Source organism: Patagioenas fasciata, chromosome 4, assembly GCF_037038585.1.
Source record: "Patagioenas fasciata isolate bPatFas1 chromosome 4, bPatFas1.hap1, whole genome shotgun sequence".
NCBI classification, from domain to species: Eukaryota; Metazoa; Chordata; class Aves; order Columbiformes; family Columbidae; genus Patagioenas; species Patagioenas fasciata.
Genome location: NC_092523.1, coordinates 48138456 through 48158115, shown reverse-complemented (window position 1 = coordinate 48158115; position 19660 = coordinate 48138456). Strand labels below are relative to the sequence as shown.

The 19660-nt window shown below is 58.7% G+C and overlaps 2 protein-coding genes across 2 annotated transcripts; one reads left to right on the top strand and one right to left on the bottom strand.

Moving 5' to 3' along the window:
- The first annotated feature begins 2687 nt into the window (after positions 1 to 2687).
- LOC136101428 (uncharacterized) lies at positions 2688 to 16489 on the top strand. The gene is made up of 33 exons (XM_065837573.2): positions 2688 to 3006; positions 3476 to 3595; positions 3989 to 4108; positions 4188 to 4415; positions 4646 to 4759; positions 4862 to 4981; positions 5278 to 5403; positions 5502 to 5708; positions 5867 to 6035; positions 6153 to 6321; positions 6554 to 6779; positions 7139 to 7264; positions 7475 to 7690; positions 7890 to 8198; positions 8425 to 8637; positions 8826 to 9389; positions 9782 to 9997; positions 10221 to 10459; positions 10539 to 10668; positions 11019 to 11197; positions 11314 to 11500; positions 11857 to 12075; positions 12304 to 12487; positions 12767 to 12968; positions 13039 to 13203; positions 13480 to 13680; positions 13773 to 14316; positions 14463 to 14591; positions 14770 to 14877; positions 14965 to 15201; positions 15326 to 15749; positions 15972 to 16107; positions 16416 to 16489. The coding sequence occupies exons 1-33, from the start codon at positions 2889 to 2891 to the stop codon at positions 16470 to 16472; spliced, it is 6702 nt and encodes a 2233-aa protein (XP_065693645.2). The 5' UTR covers positions 2688 to 2888; the 3' UTR covers positions 16473 to 16489.
- A 694-nt stretch (positions 16490 to 17183) lies between these two features.
- Positions 17184 to 18549, bottom strand: CLDN23 (claudin 23). Its single transcript, XM_065837594.2, has one exon. It carries the CDS (start codon positions 18308 to 18310, stop codon positions 17609 to 17611), a length of 702 nt encoding a protein of 233 aa, XP_065693666.1. The 5' UTR covers positions 18311 to 18549; the 3' UTR covers positions 17184 to 17608.
- Positions 18550 to 19660: the final 1111 nt, after the last annotated feature.

Genomic DNA, 19660 nt, shown 5'->3' with positions numbered 1-19660 from the left:
GAAAAAAAAAAAAGAAAAAAAAAAAGGGGGGAGGGGGAAGGTATTATTTGAACACATCTCCATTTTGCAAACTGAAAAATAGGGCATTAGTTCCTCTTTCTGTATATTTCTGAAGTTGCCAGGAGAGGTGCAGGAGGGGAGAAGAGAAAAAGAACTGATACATCAAGGTTTAGGGACTAAGTGTGCATCTATTTTAAAATGAGATAAATGGGTAAAATTAAGCAGACTATGAAAAAAATAAGTGGAAAAGTGATGCCTTTTTCAATAATATTTTCAAAATAATCTTTCTTCTGGAGAATTCTCCATCCTTCCAACTGTGAGAAAATAACCCTTGTAGCTTCTCCAGTACTGGGGCAGTTTTGGAAATATGTAGAATGAGATTAAATAGTTAAACATGGAAAGAGTGATTGAAAAAGTACAATGCTGCCCCTGCCCCATGCCTATGAAGTATTCAGTGTGTTTGTTCAGGATTGAAAAAGGGATTTTTGTTAACTGGAAAAAGCTTCAGCTTTTGAAATGGAGATAAAAATACATTTATTAAAGTAGTTTGGAATACTCTGATATTTTATTTTTAGTAACTTAAACACTGAGTAAGATGTCCTAGGAAGAAATGAGTGTGTCATTAAATTCAGTTTTTCTGCTGGAGTAAGTTTTAGACAACAGATTGCAGGCAGTTTAATTTTGAGTACAGACACACAGCAAAGAGTCAAATAGAAGTATACTTTCTTTATGGGAACAAGGTTGCAGTAACTTAGTAACTGATGTGAGGCAGGGTGTCCTACTGAAACCCTGGGGTTTTTTGCAAGCATGACATCCCTCATCTTTAGGAAAAGAATGCTTGAAAGTTACTGGAAAGGAAAAGTAAAGGTTTCAAATTTCTTACACCAGTAATGAGAAGAGAATCTGATCAATCATGTAGCAAAAAGGGTACACGTAGTTTTATGTGAACAACATAAAATTGACTACACTTTAATATAAAACTTCCTTTGAATATCTGAAAAATTGTTGACTGTACTAGGAATATTTAGAGCTGAAAATGTTATTTTGCACTTACTGGGACATGGTGCTGGGCTTTTGTACAGCATTTTGCAGGCTGCTGTTCAAGTGAGTGCAGATTTGCTCCCTCAGCATTTTGGTAGGAGCCTTCTGCTATCTTCAAGCCTCTCTTAACTTTTGGAGGAAGAGAAGGGAGAATCTAAATGTCAGTGAGAAAAGGAGTCTTCCCAACTGATGGAACTGCAAGGAATAATCTGAAAATATCCGACACATCTCTCCAGCAGTTGGGGCAAAAGACTACAGTACCTTATAGAGCAAAAGCCACTATATGCATGTGTGCATTTGAATCTAATTGTGTACAGTGGGCCTCTGTCCATGTGTATAGCTGAATGGCCTTGTATCTCTATACACATATTTAAAATACCTTGAATTAAAATCATGCTTTAAAAAAAATATCTCCTGCATTTTAAGAGGTTGGCCATACCAAGTGTCCTCTCCCTTGCTGCTTCTCCAGCTCACCAAGCTGGTGTTCAGGGGCACTGGGGATTTTTCCTACACTCGTTAACTTTTCGACCCTTTTCCACATTCCCTCTGCTGCCACCTGCCTTCCCCAGCCAGCTGCTCCCAGTAGTTACTGCTTCAGTGGTGTGATTACACCGCAGGGGAACCTGGTATCAGGGGAAGGCAAAGGCCATGCTGGAATTAAATTGAACACAAGGGCAGGTGGGCAAGGGGAGCCTTCTAGTCTCCCAGGAGTGATGCACATTGCAATCTCTGGGCCAGAGAGCTACTAGGGTTTGGCACATCCACCTGGGCAGGCTGCCATGGCCCCTTCCCAGCCTGAGGAAAGGACATGGGAAGCAGGAAGAGGGCCATATATGCTGGGCACCCCAGGGAGGCAGGAGGGACCCTGCTGGGACCTGCTCAAAGTGCTGTCCTCCTCCTTCTCATCACAGAGGTATTGCTCTTGGGGGGAGTTTTTTTGTCCCATTCCTTGGGTTGGCTCTCACAGAGGGGGGACAAATGCAAAGCATCCATGAGCAATGGATGTGCTTGATGCACAGGCTGGTCTTGGGGTGGCAGACACACCATCACATGCAGCCCTAGACAGCCAGGTGGCAAGCCAAAAACCCTAGAGGAGCAGGGGTCTTGCAGCAGGCAGCACACTGGCAGCTTTCCTTGAGTGTGTAGCAAGGGGCTCTGCCAATCACCCATGTCCTCCCTCCCTCGGCTTGGAAGATGCCCCTCTGCTTTGTTTAGTAGGAGGGGGCTCCTTTCCCAGGCGGCGGCAGGTGCCTTATCCTCTTGCTGGGCTGTTTTCCTCCCTCGGACGCTGCTTTCCGTCTCCTTGTTGTGCTCCAGCAGCTCCTTCACAGCCTTCAAGGTCGAGGACCGGAGGCGGGCGGGCGGCAGCGCGCAGCCCCGGGGCTCGTGTTTTCGGAAGGTGCCCCCACATTCAAGGCTGCCGCTGCCTTCCCACGCCCGCCGCAGGTGCTGCGGGCCCCGATTCACACGGCTGGCTCTCACAACAACCCCCGGCCGATAAGGCGGCCCCGCGCTGCGGGACAGGCGGGGCAGCAATGGGGGTCCCGGAGACCCTTCGCACTCCCCGACTCTTGGGGGGCAGCGCCCCCCGAGCACGCCCAGGCTGCGACCACAGCTGCCCCGCCGAGGCCGGCACCCCCCCGGCCCTGGCTCAGGGGTCTCTAGTGCGTCCCTACGCAGCCCCCACAGCGGCGGGGCGGGCCGGGGTCTCCCCTGGCGGCGGGCGTTGCCCGCGGTGCCCAATGGCTGCCCGCGCCCGGGCATAAAGGCCCCGGCAGCGGCAGTGTTACGCTCCCTCCCGCCGGCCGGGCCCCCCAGGGCCGCCTCTCTCTGTCGGCGCTGCCGCCATGGGCCGCCCCCCCTCTCCGCTGCTTCGCCTGCTCCTCGCCCTCCTCCTCGCCCTCCTCAGCATCCTTCTGCCGCCGCTGCTGCTGGCCGGGACCGCCGCCGGGACCCGCCGCGCCCGTGAGCCGGGACCGAGGGGGGCGGGCCGGAGGGGGGCGACGTCCCTGCCCCATCCCGAGGGGCTGCGGTGGGCGCCCGCCCCTCTAGGGCTGCTTGGTTCCCCCCCTCGATGGGCTTTGGGGGGATACCTGCCCCCTGGAGTGTCCCCCCACCAATGATGTGGGGGTCCCTACCCCTGCGGCATCCTTCCCAACCTGTCAGCATGGGGAGGTCCCTGCAACCTTGGGAGTTCTGTCCGCTGCCAAGGGAGCTTGGGGGTAGTCCTTGCCTTCCCTGAGGGGGCTCGAGATGCTGCATTTCTTCCTCCAGCCCTACAGAAAGTTCTGGGGTGCCATTGGCTGGGGCCAGTGCCCCACTCTGTGGGACTGTGCTGTGACCCCTAAGTGGGGGGCTGCACGGGGTGCCTGCTGGCAGGTTCTCGGTGTGGTTGCCCAGGCTGATCTCGAGCTGGGCTCCTTCTATCCCACAGTGCCTGCTGGCCCCACATGTGCAGCCTCGCGTCAGGCCACCTGTGGTGCTGCCTGCATACCTGTTCCCTGGCTCTGCGATGGCGAGCAGCAGTGTCCGGACGGAATGGATGAGCAGTGTGGTGAGCCAGGGGAAGCTGGCACCCATCCTTTCTCGTGGGGTATCTCAGGAGGCTGTGCTGTGCAGGCACTGAGGGGCCTGGCTGCTCTGGGGTGTGGTGGGGCAGGGCAGGCCAGAGGCACCTGCCTCCTTGCTGGCTCTGCTAGTGGCTCCTGCATGGCAGCCTTCAGGGATGTGTGTGTCCCAGAGCTCTTGGGGGATGTTTGGGGCATGGGGACATATCCTGGATCCTATGCTGAGCAAGACAGCCCCCACATACCAGAGAGCCTTGCTGGGGGCCAGCCCCTTGGCAGAGCCACTTGGGCATTGCCAGCACCTGCCCCATGCCAGGACAATGGGGACCCTTGTGGTTGTGCCAGAGCAGCAGGTCCCAGTGACTGTGCTGTCCCTGCAGATGTTCCGTGTGGCGGGGATCCCCATGTTTGGCAGTGTGATGATGGCCAGTGCGTGTCCAGCAGCTGGCGTTGCGATGGTGCTGCTGACTGCCTGGATGGCTCTGATGAGCAGGACTGTGGTGCGTAGTCTCTGCTGGGGGCTTGAGTGGGAAGCCTGGGGAGACAGGGCAGGGTTCAAGTGCTGCTCTGTTCCCTCAGTGTGTGGGGCAAAGAAGGTGCAGTGTCCTGGCACCCACCACTGCATCCCACACTGGGAGCTGTGCGATCGACACCAGGACTGTGAGAATGGCTGGGACGAGGAGGGCTGTCCTCAGCAGCCCTGTCTGCCTGGGCAGTGGCAGTGCAGGAACAGGGTGTGCATCATGGCTGACTGGAAATGCAACGGGATTGATGACTGTGGTGATTCCTCGGATGAAGATGTCTGCGGTAAGTGAGCACCCTGGATGCTTCTCAGTGGAGCAAGACCTGCCCAGACCATGTGTGAAGTAGGAGAGTACTTTGCTTTCCTGGGCCCCAGCTTACCTTGGAATAGGGGCAAGCATCCCAGGAACCTGTTGATGCTTTGTGGGGCAATCTCATGTATCTGGGACCCACGGCTTCCCCTGTGCCCACCTGGTATTGGTCTGCCCTCCTGACATGAGCTGTGTGTGCCTTAGCCCCCTGCCCACCTGGCATGGAGCGGTGCGACGAGGGGAAGTGCATCCTTGAGTCCCTGATGTGCAACGATGAGGATGACTGCCTGGACGGCACTGATGAGCCCAGCACGTGCGGTGAGTTGCATGCAGCTGCTAGACATTACCTGCATGGCTGGAGTGGGGGGGCAGCAATGGAGCCGTCCCACATTGTGTCACCCCTCCACTGTGTCCCTGCAGGTCGGAGCTGCTTTGTACGCAATGGGGGCTGTGCAGAGACGTGCACTGACACACACTGGGGAGTGCAGTGCTCCTGTGGGGCTGGCTGGGTGCTGCAGGCAGATGGGCAGAGCTGTGCTGGTAAGGAGAGGCTGGGGTGCACACATTCTGGGCATGTGAGGCTTCGGCCACTGAGACTGGCATCTCGCTGAAGCCAGCACTGCGTGTGAATGCCTACCTCAGCCTGAGTGTCATGCCTGGCCCCACAAAGGCTGCGTCTGGGTCACATCTCAGCAGCAGCTGGTGTGTCTTGGGGCTGGCGCCAAGGTCCTAGTATCTAGGAGCCTGTCTGTGGTCCCTGGGGAGCAGTGGTGGTGCTGTCTGGGGGCAGCTGGCCAGCTGTGCAGTGGGCTCCTGGCTGTGTCTGTCCCCCCCAGATGTGGACGAGTGCTCCCTGGAGTACAGCCCCTGCAGCCAGCTGTGCAGCAACACCCTAGGCGCTTTCAGCTGTGCTTGCCTTCAGGGCTACACACTGCGGCATGGCACCACCTGTGAAGTGGCAGGTAGGCTGTGTGGGGAGCCCAGGCTGCCTGAGGGGCTGGGCAATGCCCCCAGATAGCCAGCTCCCTGCTCACAGGTGACATCCCCCTCGTCCGGGCAGACAATGCGACACAGATCCTGGTGGCTGTGGGGCAGGACCTGGCCCTTCTGGATGTACGGACCCAAGCCTACCGGCCCCTGCTCTCCACTGAGACAAAACCCCGTGCTCTGGTGTACGACCTGCTCCGGGAAACCTACTACTGGCTGACAGAGGAGGGCGAGCTCCGTGCTCACCTCCCAGGGAAGGGCACGCAGCCCCTATATGCAGGTGGGGAGGAGCAAGGGTGCTGTTGTGGGACTGAGATGGGTGCTGAGAGCTGACCTGCCACCCCAGCCCTGCCCTTCCTGTAGAGAAAGGGGCAACTTGGGTTTTGCCTCCTGCCCTGGAGCAGGGGTTGTGTGCCTTAAACCACTCTGTCTCTGCAGATGCCACGGAGGTGAACAGCATCTCTGTGGACTGGTTCACGGGGCAGCTGTACTGGGCCAGCAGCCACCCTGCAGCCATCTGTGCGGGGCTGAGTGATGGCCGGGGCTATGTCACAGTGCTGGGGAAGGATGTGGCACCAGAGCAGCTGACAGTGCATCCAGCTGCCAGGTAAGGAGTGAGTGAGACAGGGTTGGCCCTGGGCCCCTGGGTGAACGATGTTGCTGCTGACCATGTCATGGTCTCTGGCATTATACTGTGAAATGGGTGCTTAGTGCCTGCCTCCAGGTCCCTGTACTGGGTCAACCGTGGGCTGAGGGGCCGGACAGTCATTGCTGCAGCTGGCATGGATGGCTCAAACCGGCAGGAGCTCACAGTGGTGTCCATGGAGGAGCCTGTGGGGCTGAGCCTAGACCATGTGGCTGGCAGGCTGTACTGGATCAGTGAATACAAGGAGGTAAGGGTGTGGGACCACAGGGCTCTGCCCCCCCAGATGCTGGGAAACAATGGGATGGGAGTGGAGTGGGTGTCCCTGGCTCCCTGTGGCTATGGTCAAGGCATGGGAGGGAGCACAGAGCGGTGCCCAGGTCTGGTGCATGTTCCAAGGCATCACGGTGAGTTCCATGGCTGCAGGATGGTGCTGGGGCATAGGGGTGCCATGAGGCCACCATGCCTTGCCTTGTTCCCAGTCCATCGAGACACTGCAGGTGGATGGCAGCAGGCGCCACTCCTTTCCCGCTGTCCTGCGGAGCCACACGGAGCCACTGGGCCTGGCCGTATTCGAGAGCCGGTTCTTCTGGACTGATGGCACAGAGCTGGTGTCGGCTGCCCAGGCCTCTCCCCAGGAGCATGCAGTGCTGCTCCGTGCACCTGTCTCAGCTTTCACTGTGGTGCATGTGCTGCAGCAGCCTCCCCGTGAGTACCCTGACAGATGCCTGCACTGGTGCAGGGCTGGCAGCAGCTCCACCGCTTCCCTGGGTGCTGGGGAAGGCTGTGCTTGGGTCCTGGAGCTCACCAGGTCTGTGCCTCACGGCTCTCCTGGCCCTGTGGTGAGGAGTTGTTGGCTTGTGACAGAAGGGACTTATGAACCTGTAGGAAAGCTGCTGGGTCCCATGGCTTTGGGTAGAGCTGAGCTCTCCTACCTTGTGATGCTGTTGCCCTGCCTGGGGTAGCTGGCCCATATCAGCCCTGGGACAGCCTGTGGTTTTTGAGGATTGGGAAAGGCGTGCGGGGGATCATGTCTGCCTGAGTTCATAATGTCCGCTTGCTCTCAGGGGACACTGCTGCGTGTGCTCCAGGCCTGTGCAGTCACCTTTGCCTGCTGTCCCCTGTGCACCTTCAGGGCTACAAGTGTGCATGTCCAGAAGGCCTCTTCCTCCTGCCCTCAGGGAAGTGCGCAGGTGAGCAGGGTCTACAAGGTCGGCTTGGCTATCCGGGGCAGGATGCATCCCTGTGGGAGTCAGAGTGAGTGGGCTGTAAGGGCCTGTGGCTTTGGTGGGATGAGGTTCCTGGCACACACCAGTGCTGTTATGTTTCTGCCTTGGTTCATGCTGGTTTCCTTGTCCATTGCCCCCAGGGCCACACTCACATGCTGCTTTTGTACCCTGCAGAGTTGTCCATCATGTATGCGTCAGGGAAGACCATCTCCCTGGTGCAGGTGGGCCCTGGAGCACACAGCAAACGGCTCCAGGAGTGGCAGGAGCCACTCCACCTGCAAGATGTGGACTGGCAGAGGTCAGTGATCTATGGGACAGATGACCGTGGGACACTGCTGCGTGTCGTGGGGCACCCTGGCAGGAGAGAGGCCATTGTGACTGGGCTGCCAGGTGAGACCCTATGGGGTGATGGAGGGCAGGCTTCCCTTCCTGGTGCTCCATGAGGCCTGAGCATCTTCTGGATGCAGAGCACAGCAGTCCCATAGTGCCCACACTAGGGCTGTGCCCTGGTTTTAGGGGCAGGGGTGACCCAGGCCCCAGCAGGTCATGGGACAGCTCTATAACTGCTTGCCTGCCTACTCTTGCCAAGTCTGCTCTGCTCGTGTGGACATCGGCTCTGGGGACCTGTACTGGCTTGCATGTAACCGGAGGGACATCGGAGTGATCCAGGCATCTGACATGTCCCCACACATCCTGCACCGTGCTCGCAGCAGCATCCAGCACATATTCTTGGACTGGCAGCGGGGCTCCCTGTACTGGCTGGCCCGTGGGCAGCCCCTGCAGCAGCTGAGCCTGTCTGGGGGGCTTCCGTGGGATGCCTGGAATGAGACGTGGCCTGGAGATCTGCCTGCAGCCATGGATAGCAGAGCCTTCAGCCTGCTCTGGAGCTCAGCCCTGGGTGAGCCCTGGTGGTACCTGGAACAGGGAGTGGAGTTGGTCACTAGGCAGAAGTAACCAGACATGCTTTATGTGCAGCAGGTCCCTGCTGGCCAGTGGGTGCTCATGGGGCAGACTCTGGCCTCAGCCATGAGGTCCCTGCCATAGCTGTGGGTTGTGGGGGCAGGGGATGGGCCACAAGGGATGCCTGGGGGCCCCAAGGCACTACCAATCCCTCTGCCCTGCAGGTCTGCGGGCTCTGAGTCTGACCAAGCGGCAAGCAGTCACCCTTGCACCCAGCTGGTCCCACAGCCTTGTGGCTGCCTTCGAGCCGTACCTGATGTCAGCAAACAGGACGGCCCTGCTGCTCTGGGACCGGAGGACACTGGCGCTTGTACTCTCCATACCGGCAGCAGATGTGCGGGGAGTGGTGGCCTTCGTGGGCTCAGAGCTGCAGGCTGGTAAGAGTGGCCATGGCTCTGTGCAAGGTGCTGGTGCTCTGCCTGATGGGGCTGGGTGGCCCATGCTGCTCCAAGCTGGGGCAGGGTTCCTGGCTGCTGGTGGTCACATGCACTGCTCTTGGAGGTGTATGGAGTGTGGGGAGGGCACAGCCTCAAATCCAGACTCCTACGCCCTTTGCCTCTACCAGTGCCACCAAGGAAGGGGCCTGCCCTGCCACTCCCTCCACCTGTGACCATCACTACAAGGACAACAACAAGCACCACTGCTGCTCGGCCCACCATCTCCACCACAAGACCTACACAAAGCAAGACCACCAGTGCACTCACTACTACTCCTGCACCAACCAGCAAGTCTACCACAACATCAACCAAGACCACCCAGTCCACATCAACCAAGACCACACCTGCACCAACCACTGCCCGGACCACACCAACCAAGGGCACCACTGTGCAACCAGCCATTACAGCCAGCACCACCACTCGGTCCTTGCCAGCCAAAACCACTGCTCCATGGCCAGCTACTACCACCCAGCACCCAACCAGCCCTGCACGGGTAGTACCACCTACCCTACCCCTCCCATCCGGCCCTGCACACCCCCTGACGCCAGTCCTCCATCTGTCCTGTCCTCGCACACATGTGCCCTGCCGTGATGGCACAGAGTGTGTTGCTCAGGAGTATGTGTGTGATGGGGAGAAGGACTGTGTAGATGGCTCTGATGAAGATGGGTGTGCCCAGCTCTGTGATACCCCAGGTAGGTGCTGTTCTTCAGTCCACTGCATTGCTGGGTCACCCTGTGCCAGGGCTTCTGGCTGCTTCCTGGTGAGGCTGGCTAGATGGGGCACCTCAGAAGGTCTGATGCTTGTGATGTGGCATACTGGTTTCTTCTGAGCTTGGCACTGGGCTGGAGATGCTGTCAGAAGAGGACAGAGCTGGCCTTGCTGCTTGCAGTGACCTAGATGTGGCTGAGCTAAGACTGCCTCCATTGCCTTGCTCAGGACCTAGGCTGCTGGAGATGCACTGACTAGGCCGGACCAAAACTTGTCGCTGTAGTGTGGGGCCATTCTGGGTTGCTGGGGGGCTAGCAGAGGGTCTGGGCACCCTGGTTGCCTACTGCAGGTTTAGCAAGGCTCTTTGCCTCCCCAGGTGCCTTCCACTGTGCAAGCATAGCCGTGTGTGTGGGGGCTGGGGAGCGCTGCGATGGGGTACCACAGTGCCCCGACGCCTCGGACGAGACAGGCTGCTGGACCCCCACGCAGGAGTGTGCCCTGCGCTGTGACGCTGCCACCCGCTGCATCCCGCAGAGCTGGCTCTGTGACGGCCATGCCGACTGCTTGGACCGCAGCGATGAGCAGGGCTGTGGTGAGACCCTTGGACTGGGTGGGACAGAAGCTTCTGGGGGTTGCCTGTCCCACAGGTGGGTGCACTGGGTTTCCTGAGATTCCAGGAGCAGGCACTGCCCAGGGTGACTTGCTGAGCAGCTGGAGGGGCTGCACTCTGCTCAGTGCCCTGTCTGTGCTGGTGGGATGAGGATGGGGAGGGGGACGGGGACAGTGCCCCTGCTCAGCCCTGGCCCTACCTGCAGTGCCGAAGGAGTGTGGCTCGGCCGAATTCTCCTGCCGCAGCGGGCAGTGCGTGGCCGTGGTCCTGCGCTGTGATGGTGACCATGACTGCCGGGATGGTTCTGATGAGGAGGATTGTGCTGTACCCCGGCCACTAGTCTGCCGTGCAGGCGAGGTGGCATGTCCCCACAGCGGAGAGTGTGTGCCAGAGGCCTGGCGCTGCGACGGTGCTGCTGACTGCAGGGATGGTACAGATGAGCAGGTGGGTGAGGTGGTGGGGACACAGCTTGTCCCTCTCCCCCAGGAGGGCTGGTGGCCCTGTTCACCCTCTGCTCTTGCAGGGTTGTCCCTTGGAGGAAGGGCTGTGTGGGGACCATCAGTGGGGCTGCTCTCATGGCCACAAATGCATCCCTGATATCTGGCGCTGTGATGGAGAGAGCGACTGCACGGATGGCAGTGACGAGGCTGGCTGTGAGCAACACCCTGCTTTTGTGTCCCCTCTGTGTCTCAGCCAAGGGCAGTTGCTGGGTGCCCAGCACAGAGGGAGGTGGGGACATGTCTGTGCCAAGGCAAAAGGCCCTGTGTGCTGGTTGTCTTTTCCCAGCATTTGTGGTGGCTCCAGGCCCTGGGTAGCTGTTGTCCCTATATTGTGCTGGTGGCCTTGGGTCTAGGATAGTCTGAAACCAGGCTACAGGCACAGCTCTTGATGTGGCTGCAGTGAGCTGTGAAGCACCCTGTGGGAGCAGCTGAATCTGCACCAGCTGAGCAAAAGAAGCTGGTGGAGCAGCTCAGGACAGCCTTCTCCATGTGTGTCCCTGCAGGCCAGCTTGCCCCCTGCCAGAGTCACGAGTACCCATGTGGACTGGGAACCTGCCTGAATGTATCCCTGGTGTGTGACGGCCGGCACGACTGTGCGGACGGCTCAGACGAGGGGGGGAACTGCTCTGTGCCCTGCCAGCAGTCCTGTGCTCATCTCTGCTACCCCTCACCCAAGGGCCCTGTGAGTGCCAGAAGTCCTGGTCCAGGGGCTTTCTCTGCCATGCTGCCCTGGTCCAGCTGCACAAAGGAGCTTCATGTGTCCCCAGGTGGGGACCCTGATGGCCCCTTTCCTTACAGCGGTGCTGGTGTGACCGGGGCTATCAGCTGGCTGAGGACGGTCTGTCCTGCACGGACATAGATGAGTGCACAGAGCTGGGTGAGGGAGTCTGCAGCCAGATGTGCCTCAATGCCCCAGGGTCCTATAGCTGTGGCTGCCTCCCTGGCTACCTGCTGGAGCCTGATGGCCACGTCTGCAAACTTACTGGTAAGCCATGAGATGGCCAAGCAGCGCTGAGGGTCCCTGGCACTCTAGAGTACACCAGGAACCAATGGGTATCTGTACCCCTATGCAAGCTGCCCATGGGAAGCCTTGTAGTCCCACAAATGGCCCTGTCTCCCCTGCCATGTGGCCTTCCAGACCCCATTCAACTGTGGACTGCTGTTTGCTAGCCTATGCCCGGTCAGAAAATCCATTTGCACTATCTGGGGGACATGATAGGTGGTTGGGCCAAGTTCCAGCAAGCTCCAGTGCCTGCAAGTGCCATGTTCCCTGCCTTCATGTGCTGGAACCATGGGGCCACCAGCGCTGAGCAGGGTCTGGGCGGCTCTGTGTTGTCCCAGGACCAGAGCCCATGTTGCTGGTAGCCATGCAGTCAGAGGTGTTGTCCTACGGCCTGCGGAGTGGGCGTGAGGAGGTGCTGCTGACCGCTGACAAGGATCGTGTTGTCTTCTCACTCGACTACGACCTGGTGGAGAGGAAAATCTTCTGGATGGACCTGGCCACAGAGAGCATCCGCTGGCAGGACCTCAACTTGGGCAAGAAAGGCACACTGGTGAAAGGTAGGCTGTGACAGCGTGGGGTTAGCAGGGCTGGCATCTCCGTGGCTGTGCAATCTCCAGGTTGCAGTGGAGTGCCAGGCTGTGTCCCCTTGTGTGGAGTGGTCCTGGATTGAGCAGGGTTGGGAGGAGGTGGAACTCCTGGGGTGGAGGGGACCTGGGCTGGGAGCATTGTGCCAGAGGGCCATGCAGCTCTTACCCCAGGGGTACTGACTCTTGGGCATGTTGCAGGTGTGAGATCAGACTGTATAGCAGTGGACTGGCTTGGGAGGAACTTGTACTGGACAGATGGGGCAGCAGGGCAGGTGCTGGCCACTCGCCTGGAGGCTGCCTGGCGAGGGACGCCAGAGTACACTGTGGTGATGGATGGAGACCTGGACCGTCCTCACTCCCTAGTGCTCCAGCCTCTGACAGGGTATGTCTGGAGCAAGAGAACCTCCTTGCCATCCATGCTGTACCCAATTTTCCTCCATGGAAGACAGGCAGCAGCCTAGGGAAGAGTTCGGATGGTCTCACCTGGGTGCTGTTGGGGCTTTGTGACTGGGGAAGGAGCACAGGCACCTGCCCCTGCCCTGGGTGGACGTCTCAGTGCATCCCTGATGGGACGGGAAGCTCTGCACAGCTCCTCTGGGCTGCCCTCGTACTGGGATTGTGCTATGTCAGGTCCATGGACCAGCATGTCTCTTCCTGCCAGGCTGCTGTACTGGTCAGAGGTGGGGAGCCACCCACGGCTGATGGAGGCCACCATGGATGGGAGTCGGCGGCATGTGCTGCTGGCCCAGGAGCTGGGCTGGCCCACAGCACTGGCCCTTGACCTCCCCACCTGGAGGATCTTCTGGCTGGATGAGAAGCTGGGCAGTGTCGGTTCTGCACGTCTGGATGGCACCAGTGTGAAAGTGCGTGATGGGGCTCTGGTTACTGGGCCCTGATAAAGATTGAAGTGGTTGCTCATGGCCTTTCTGCCAGGTCCTGCATCTGCACTGTGTCCGGAGCCCCTTTGCGGCAGCTGTGTGTGAGGGACAGCTCTACTGGTCGGATAGGAAGCCATGGTCCGTGCAGCAAGTGAACAAGACCACTGGCAAGAACAGGACTGTGGTCCTCAAGCGACGTGGGCAGCCCCATGGCCTCCAGGTACTTATCTGGGAGAGCCCTGAACCCCGCTATGTGAGCTCTGCTGGAGCTCCCACCGTGCACGACCCTGCTGTCTTCTGAGTGCAAAGCCACTGGGAGCTGTACCCCATCCCAGTGGTCCTTAAGCAGCAGTCCCTGTGCTCAAGAGTCTCTGGCCCTCTTGGAGCATCTCTGGCTTGCCATCATGCCCTTAGGAGCACAGGGTGATGCTGGTCATGTTCAGCTCTGCTACTGGGTGCTGATGGGGCTGTGGGTCTGAGCCCACCCTTCCCACAGGTGATGCACCCAGCCCTGCGCCCCATGGCCCCGAACCCGTGTGCGGCACGTGGCTGCTCCCACCTGTGCCTGCTGAGCACCAGGCACACCGGGCAGTGCCGCTGCCCCACCGGGCTGACGCTGGCTGCTGATGAGACCACCTGCCTGCCCCTCCGCATTTCAGCCTTTGCCCTCCTGGTGTCACCGGCAGCTGTGACACAGGTACTGATCTCCGGAGCCAGCACTGGGGACTGCTGTCCTCACTGCTGCCAGGGAAATGGGGTCCCCGTCCTAGCACCATCTCCTTCCTCCAGGTCTACCTGAAGGACCTGCCCACAGTGGCTGGATCCCAAGGTCTTCCCCCACACCAAGCCCTGCCCTTGGCCAAGGTGGGACACCTGACAGCTGTCGACTATGCGGTGAAAGACAAGAGCCTGTACTTTGCAGAAATGGAGGGTGACTCCATTGGGCTGCTGCGCCTGAAGGACAGTGGCCGGCTGTCCTGGAAGCGGGCGGTGGCCGTGGAGGGCACTGTATCATCCCTGGCCCTGGACTGGCTGAGTGGGAACCTGTACTGGATCGGGGGGCAGCCGCACAGCATCCACGTAGCAGCTCCCGGGGGGCGGTGGGCCCTGGTGCTGCTTAGCAAAGGGCTGCATGGAGCTGCCTGGCTGGCACTGTGCCCTCGTGCCTCCACCATGTGCTTCGTCACGGCAGCCAGCAGCCGTGGGCCTGGTGCCACGGTGGAGTGTGCAGCCATGGATGGCACTGGCCGCAGAGCGGTCTGGAGGAGAGCCCGGGCTCCCACTGGCCTCGCCTTTGGGAGTGCTGGCACCCGGCTGTACTGGGCAGACCGCGGTGAGTGTGGGCTGAGCTGGGGCACTGCTGGGGGCAGCAGTGGTGCAGGCACTTGGTCTGCAGGGCACAGCCTGTCATGGCCCTCAGAGGCAGCCCAAAGCCCTCTGTACCCCCACACCTGATGTACCTGTGTCTGTGCCCTGCAGAGAGAGGCACCATCAGCAGTGTCGAGCTGGATGGATCCCGCTTCCGGGTGGTGCGGGAAGGGCTGCATGGCCTTTCACTTTTTGTCATTGGAGAAGGCTTCCTGCTCTGGAGCACAACCTCGATGAATGGTGAGTCCCTTTGCCGGGCTTTGTCCAGCTTCTCCCACTACACAGGGGTCTCTGCCAGTCCCTGCAGGGTGCAGGCTGCCCCTCCCCAGAGTGAAGGGCAGGCTGGAGGTTCTCCACCTCCCATCCCAGGCACCCTTGCAAGAGGAGGTAGAACAGTGCTGAGCCCACATGTCTCCAGGCTCCAGCAAGATATGGCACAGCCGTCTGGAGCAAGCTGAGAGCTGGTGGTTCCCGATGGAGCAGGAGTTGGTAGCTATGAAGATTTACAGCCAGTTCTCGCAGGAAGGTGTGTCTGGGGCTGCCCCAGCCCAAGGCATCTGGGAGGTTGCTGTGTGCCCCATACTGCACATGCTCACTCATGATTGTTTGGCAGGCACCAACGGTTGTGCGAAGAGCAATGGGGGCTGTGCCCAGCTCTGCCTGCCCAACCCTGCAGGCCGGCAGTGTCGCTGCTCCCCTGGCTACCACCTGATGCGTGGGGTGGCATGCACCCTGGCACTGCCCTGCCCAGCCCCGCTCCAGGTCTGCCCTGATCTCCAGAGCTGCATCTCCAGAGACCAAGTCTGCGATGGGCACCCTGACTGTGCTGATGGTTCTGATGAGTCTGACTGTGAGTGCCTGCCCACAGCTGGGGTGTGCAGGGGTCCTGGCTGGGCATAGGGTGGCCTGCCCAGTCTCCCCCAATTTGGGAATGGGAGATCTCTGTCTCTAATGATCTATGTCCTTCTCTCCAGGCCCCTCTGTACAGGTGGGGACGCAGGTCCCGGCAGTAGCACCATCAGGGATGTCCCATGTGGACGAAAAGAAACCAGCCTTACCCACAGCTGCACCCAAGCCTTGGCAGCCCAGCCTCAGCCTGTCCACAGCCTCTGGCCCCCAGGAGCATGAAGAGCCCTTCCTGGTACCCCTCAGCACTGAGGAGGTGCTGGGGGCTGTGCCATGCAGCAGCGAAACGTGTAACCTGCGTGGGGACTGTGCCATCGAGGCTGGGCAGGTGACGTGCCACTGTGCCCTGGGCTATCGAGGTGACTACTGTGAGGAGGCAGAGGTGCAACCTGTTGCAGGACCTATTGCCCTTGGGGTGGCCGTGCTCCTTCTGCTCGCTGCTGCTGCCGTGGGGGCCCTGACCTACATGCGGAGGCAGGACAGGAGGACGAGGTGAGCTCTGGGGCTAGGTGAACCAGGTATAGCTGGGGATGGAGAGGGACAGGGTCTGTCTACCCATGGACAGTGTGGTGTCTTGGGGCACTCCTGGGCTGTGTGCAAAGCTTCAGTCAGACTATTGCTTCATGACAGACTATTATCAGGGGTTGTGGCAGGATCTGCCCCATCTCTAGGAGATGGCCATGCTGTCCTCAGTGCACATTTTTCCTCAAGTAGGACTTCAAGCACTGCTTCCACCCGGGTGCTGACCTTGTACCACCGTGAAAGTGACCCTGAGGAAGAGGATGAGGAGGTGGAAGAGCTTCCCCCCAAGAGTGACACCTTTGTGAATGAAGCTTATGATGGGAAGGAGGTGAGCAGCACCTGAAGCAGGGCCTGGTAGAAACCACCATGCCACCCTGGGTGCCCCAAGCCTCCTTCCCATACTGCCCAATATGCAGATCCCTCTCCAGGCCCAGTGCTGGCATGGTGCCTACTCTTGAGGCAAATTCTGCCCTTCTGCTGGAAAAGAGGGACATGTCTTGGGGGTACCTAGAATCTGGCTGGTACAGGGGCTGTCCTGTTTCCCCTGTGACTGGAGCCCCTGTGCCAAGGTGTGGGGTGGGCCCAAGGAGGCTGGTTTGGGCTCATTCCTGATGCACCCATCTGTGATCTCTGCAGGAGCTGCCAGCTCCACTGAGGAAAGGACCATCTCACCCGGACACTGTATTGTCATAAAGGAACGTTGTGCAGCATTTCTGGTGCCATTGTGGTTTGTGTGGGGGCCAGGGAGGAGAAATTAGTTTTCTCTTTAGAGATCTTTAAGTTTTAGGGAACTCATACTGCAGAGCAAAAAGCTCTGGGAGGTTTTCTGGGAAGTGTCCAACCCCAACATACTCTCCAAGGCACCTGAATCTGATCCCCTGCTGAAGGGTGCATATCCTGTACCTTAACCATACCTGTGACATCTCCATCCACTGTCCCTCTGCAGCAAGGCTTAGCTTGCTGACCACAGTGCTCTGGGTTTGCTTGGGGTAGAAATCTGGCTAAACAGCTCTGCAAGGGAGCTGGCTTGGCTCTTGCTCTGTTATGCAGGGTGCTGAGTAGAATTTTGTAGAGCACTTCTGACCTCCTGAGTGTCCCTTCCAAACCAGTGAGACCAGTTTTACTGCCTGAAACCCAGCTAATGATGAAAGGGGAAATATATGCTGTTTTTTTTCCCCCCACTCTTGAAGTGGCTGTGCTCAAGGAAAGTGAAACCTCTTCCAGAGCTGATTTTCATCATGGGGGAAATGTCCTTGAGGAAGGTGCTATAAAAGCCACCTGTCCTGCTGTACAGACCTTTCCTCCCTGCTTCAGGTAGAGCGTGGGGGAGCTGGGTTAGCCATGCTCCCAGGCTCACAGCCCAGCCTGCCTGGCAGAAAGCCCATAACCATCCCATAACACAGACCCATTTATTTTCATTTATTTTCTGTTTGCACAGCTCTGAGTTGAGCAGACACATGTGGGAGGTGCTCCCCTCCCCAGTTCCCAGCCCTGAAGGCCACACAGTGCTAACCTGTACCTTGCTCACATGGGAACACTGGAGCTGCCTTTGCCTAAGCTGCTGTACTGTGCAAGATGAGCTAAAAACTGTGTGAAGGGACTGGGGCCAGGGCTGGTCCTCAACCCAGCACAGCTTTGGGACAGTTGTGGGACCTGGAGCACAGGAGGCTGCAGGAGGAGGTTGCAGAGGTCTTGGTCCTTGGTCTCATTTCCAGCCTGCTCTGAGGTGTCCCAAGAGAAAGGCAGAGCTTGGAAGGGCAGGAACCAGTGCTGCTCTTGGTGCCAATTTGGCATGCTGGCCAGTGTCTGCTGCTGTCCCTGTCCTGGGGCTACAAGTCAGAATCACAAGGCAGGGTGCTCCTCTGGTGTTGTCCATCTTGCTCATCTTCCAGCACGTCCCAGGGATTGTGGTAAGCCCCAACAGTGGACTGAGGCCCAGCCTCTGTCAAAGGACTGGGGGGCAGTCTGGGGGCCCTATGATCCTTGCAGCACTGGTGGAAGCTAAGGGTGAGGGCCAGCCCCCCCAGGATCTCCAGGCAGCTTCCCAAGTAGCTCAGCACCAAGCTGTAGCCTACAACCAGTGTGCTGCCAGTTGGTGCAGGCAGTGCCCACAGCTCATGGGTGTACCAGGAGGCAGGCACAAGGCTCAGCAGCCCTGAGAGGAGCAGCACAAGCCCTGCCACACCAGCCACCAGGTGCTGTGGCTCTTCCTGCCAGCAGCGAACCCCAAGGACGGCCACCACCAAGCCCAAGAGGGTGACCACTACTGAAGTGGGCATCATCCCTTGGGCCACCCGCACAGGCACCTGCTCAAAGTAGCCCAGCTCATCAGCCTGCCCGCAGAGGCGGTCATGACTGCTCTGCCGCTCTCTGCACATGTCCCAGATGCCCTGCTCCAAGATGAGGTCAATGGGCTGGTCAGGTATGAGGCTCACCTGCCTCCATTTGGGTGTCAGCATGCCAGTGAACGTCAGCAGGAGCCCGCAGGGGCACAGCACCAGCCCCACGATCATCTCCGTTGGTGTCCGCATCCTGGAGAGGTGGGTGAAGCAGACTCCAGCGCGGGTCTCCAAATCTCTTCTCCTGCTTGCCAGAAAAGTCCATGAGGGCTCTGAGGGAGCTGCTGCTGGTCACCTGGGCAAAAGAGGTGGCACTGAAGCCCCAGAGCTGCTCGGTACAGGCAGGGGTATCCCTCAGTAGGACACTCGTCCCAGGGCCCCCGTAGGGTGAGCAGCCCGCGGATCAGGCACTGGTTCCCGTTCCAGCTGTGCCCCGGGCTGCGGGGAGGTGCCGGCTGCAGGAGGAAGTGCAGGCAGGGAGGCACCCGATGCAGGCGGGGCTGGCCGGCACGCAGTCCCGGGTGCTGCGGGGCAGCACCTTGCAGCGGCAACAGGAGCCTGCGGGAACCACCGGAGCTCTGGCCTCTCCGGACCGGGACTGCGATGCCGGAGCAGGGAGAGGTCCACGGGCTGCATGTGGTACCGGGACGACTCAGCGTCACCTTATGGCTTGGCAGCGCTCGGTCCCTGCTCGCCCTTGCTGGGGAAGCACAGGACTCAGTTATCGCTTGCTTAATTAAACTGACCGTGAACTTGCTTTACTCTCAACTGAATTAATTTATGAAAATCATTAGTTAATATTAAATGCTAGCAGCTCCCAGGGTTGGTAAGGACCCCATGGTCATCCCCAGGCCCAGGAGAACTTCCCAGCCCTATCCTTCAAAATTTTGCTATTCATCCCAGCAAGCATCTCCTTGTCCTTCAGGGACTGCTCCTGAGCTTGGCCCTGCTCTTCCCTTCCCAGGCTGCACTCAGATGCCACTCGCGGGTGCAGCAGCCTGGCTGTCAACTGGGAAAATCTCTGGGATGTCCACTGAGACAGGTATTGGAAGTCATCACATTTGAGAACTCCTCAAAGTCTAGTGGTTTTGAGCCTCAAAAAGCACTGGTCTTGGGTTTCTCCAAATTTCTTTGAATTTCTTCTGCTCACACTGAGTCCAGAAGAGGGCAGTATCCTCTGTGGAGTAATTTGAGATGAGCAACCGCAGGTCAGTTGGGAGGGCTGGCTGCTGTGCCCCACAGTATCTTTGCACCTCTGGTTTCGTGGCCATAGCTACTTGGAGGACTGTGTGGATTTGTGCTGGACCAGCTGCTCCCGAGCTCCCTTCCCCACTCCTCCATCCTACAGCTATTGCCTGAGTGTCCTGAAATCCTTCCACTCTGTGAGTACGGAACTGTTCATGACTGTATCTCAGCCCAGCTGGAAGGCAGAAGTGGGTTGGATTCAGCCAGAGGCTCGTGTCCCCAGCCACATCTGTAGGGCAGCAATGCTTACAGCCAGCTGTGCATAGCTCCAAACTGGGGACACCTGCCTTTGTCATA

Bases quoted from the DNA above. Each gene is read 5' to 3' on its own strand.
- LOC136101428 (XM_065837573.2), top strand. From the start codon at position 2,889: ATGGGCCGCCCCCCCTCTCCGCTGCTTCGCCTGCTCCTCGCCCTCCTC. The intron at 12,076-12,303 runs GTAGGCTGTGAC...GGCATGTTGCAG, and splicing joins GAAAGGCACACTGGTGAAAG to GTGTGAGATCAGACTGTATA. The intron at 16,108-16,415 runs GTGAGCAGCACC...TGATCTCTGCAG, and splicing joins AAGCTTATGATGGGAAGGAG to GAGCTGCCAGCTCCACTGAG.
- CLDN23 (XM_065837594.2), bottom strand. From the start codon at position 18,310: ATGCGGACACCAACGGAGATGATCGTGGGGCTGGTGCTGTGCCCCTGC.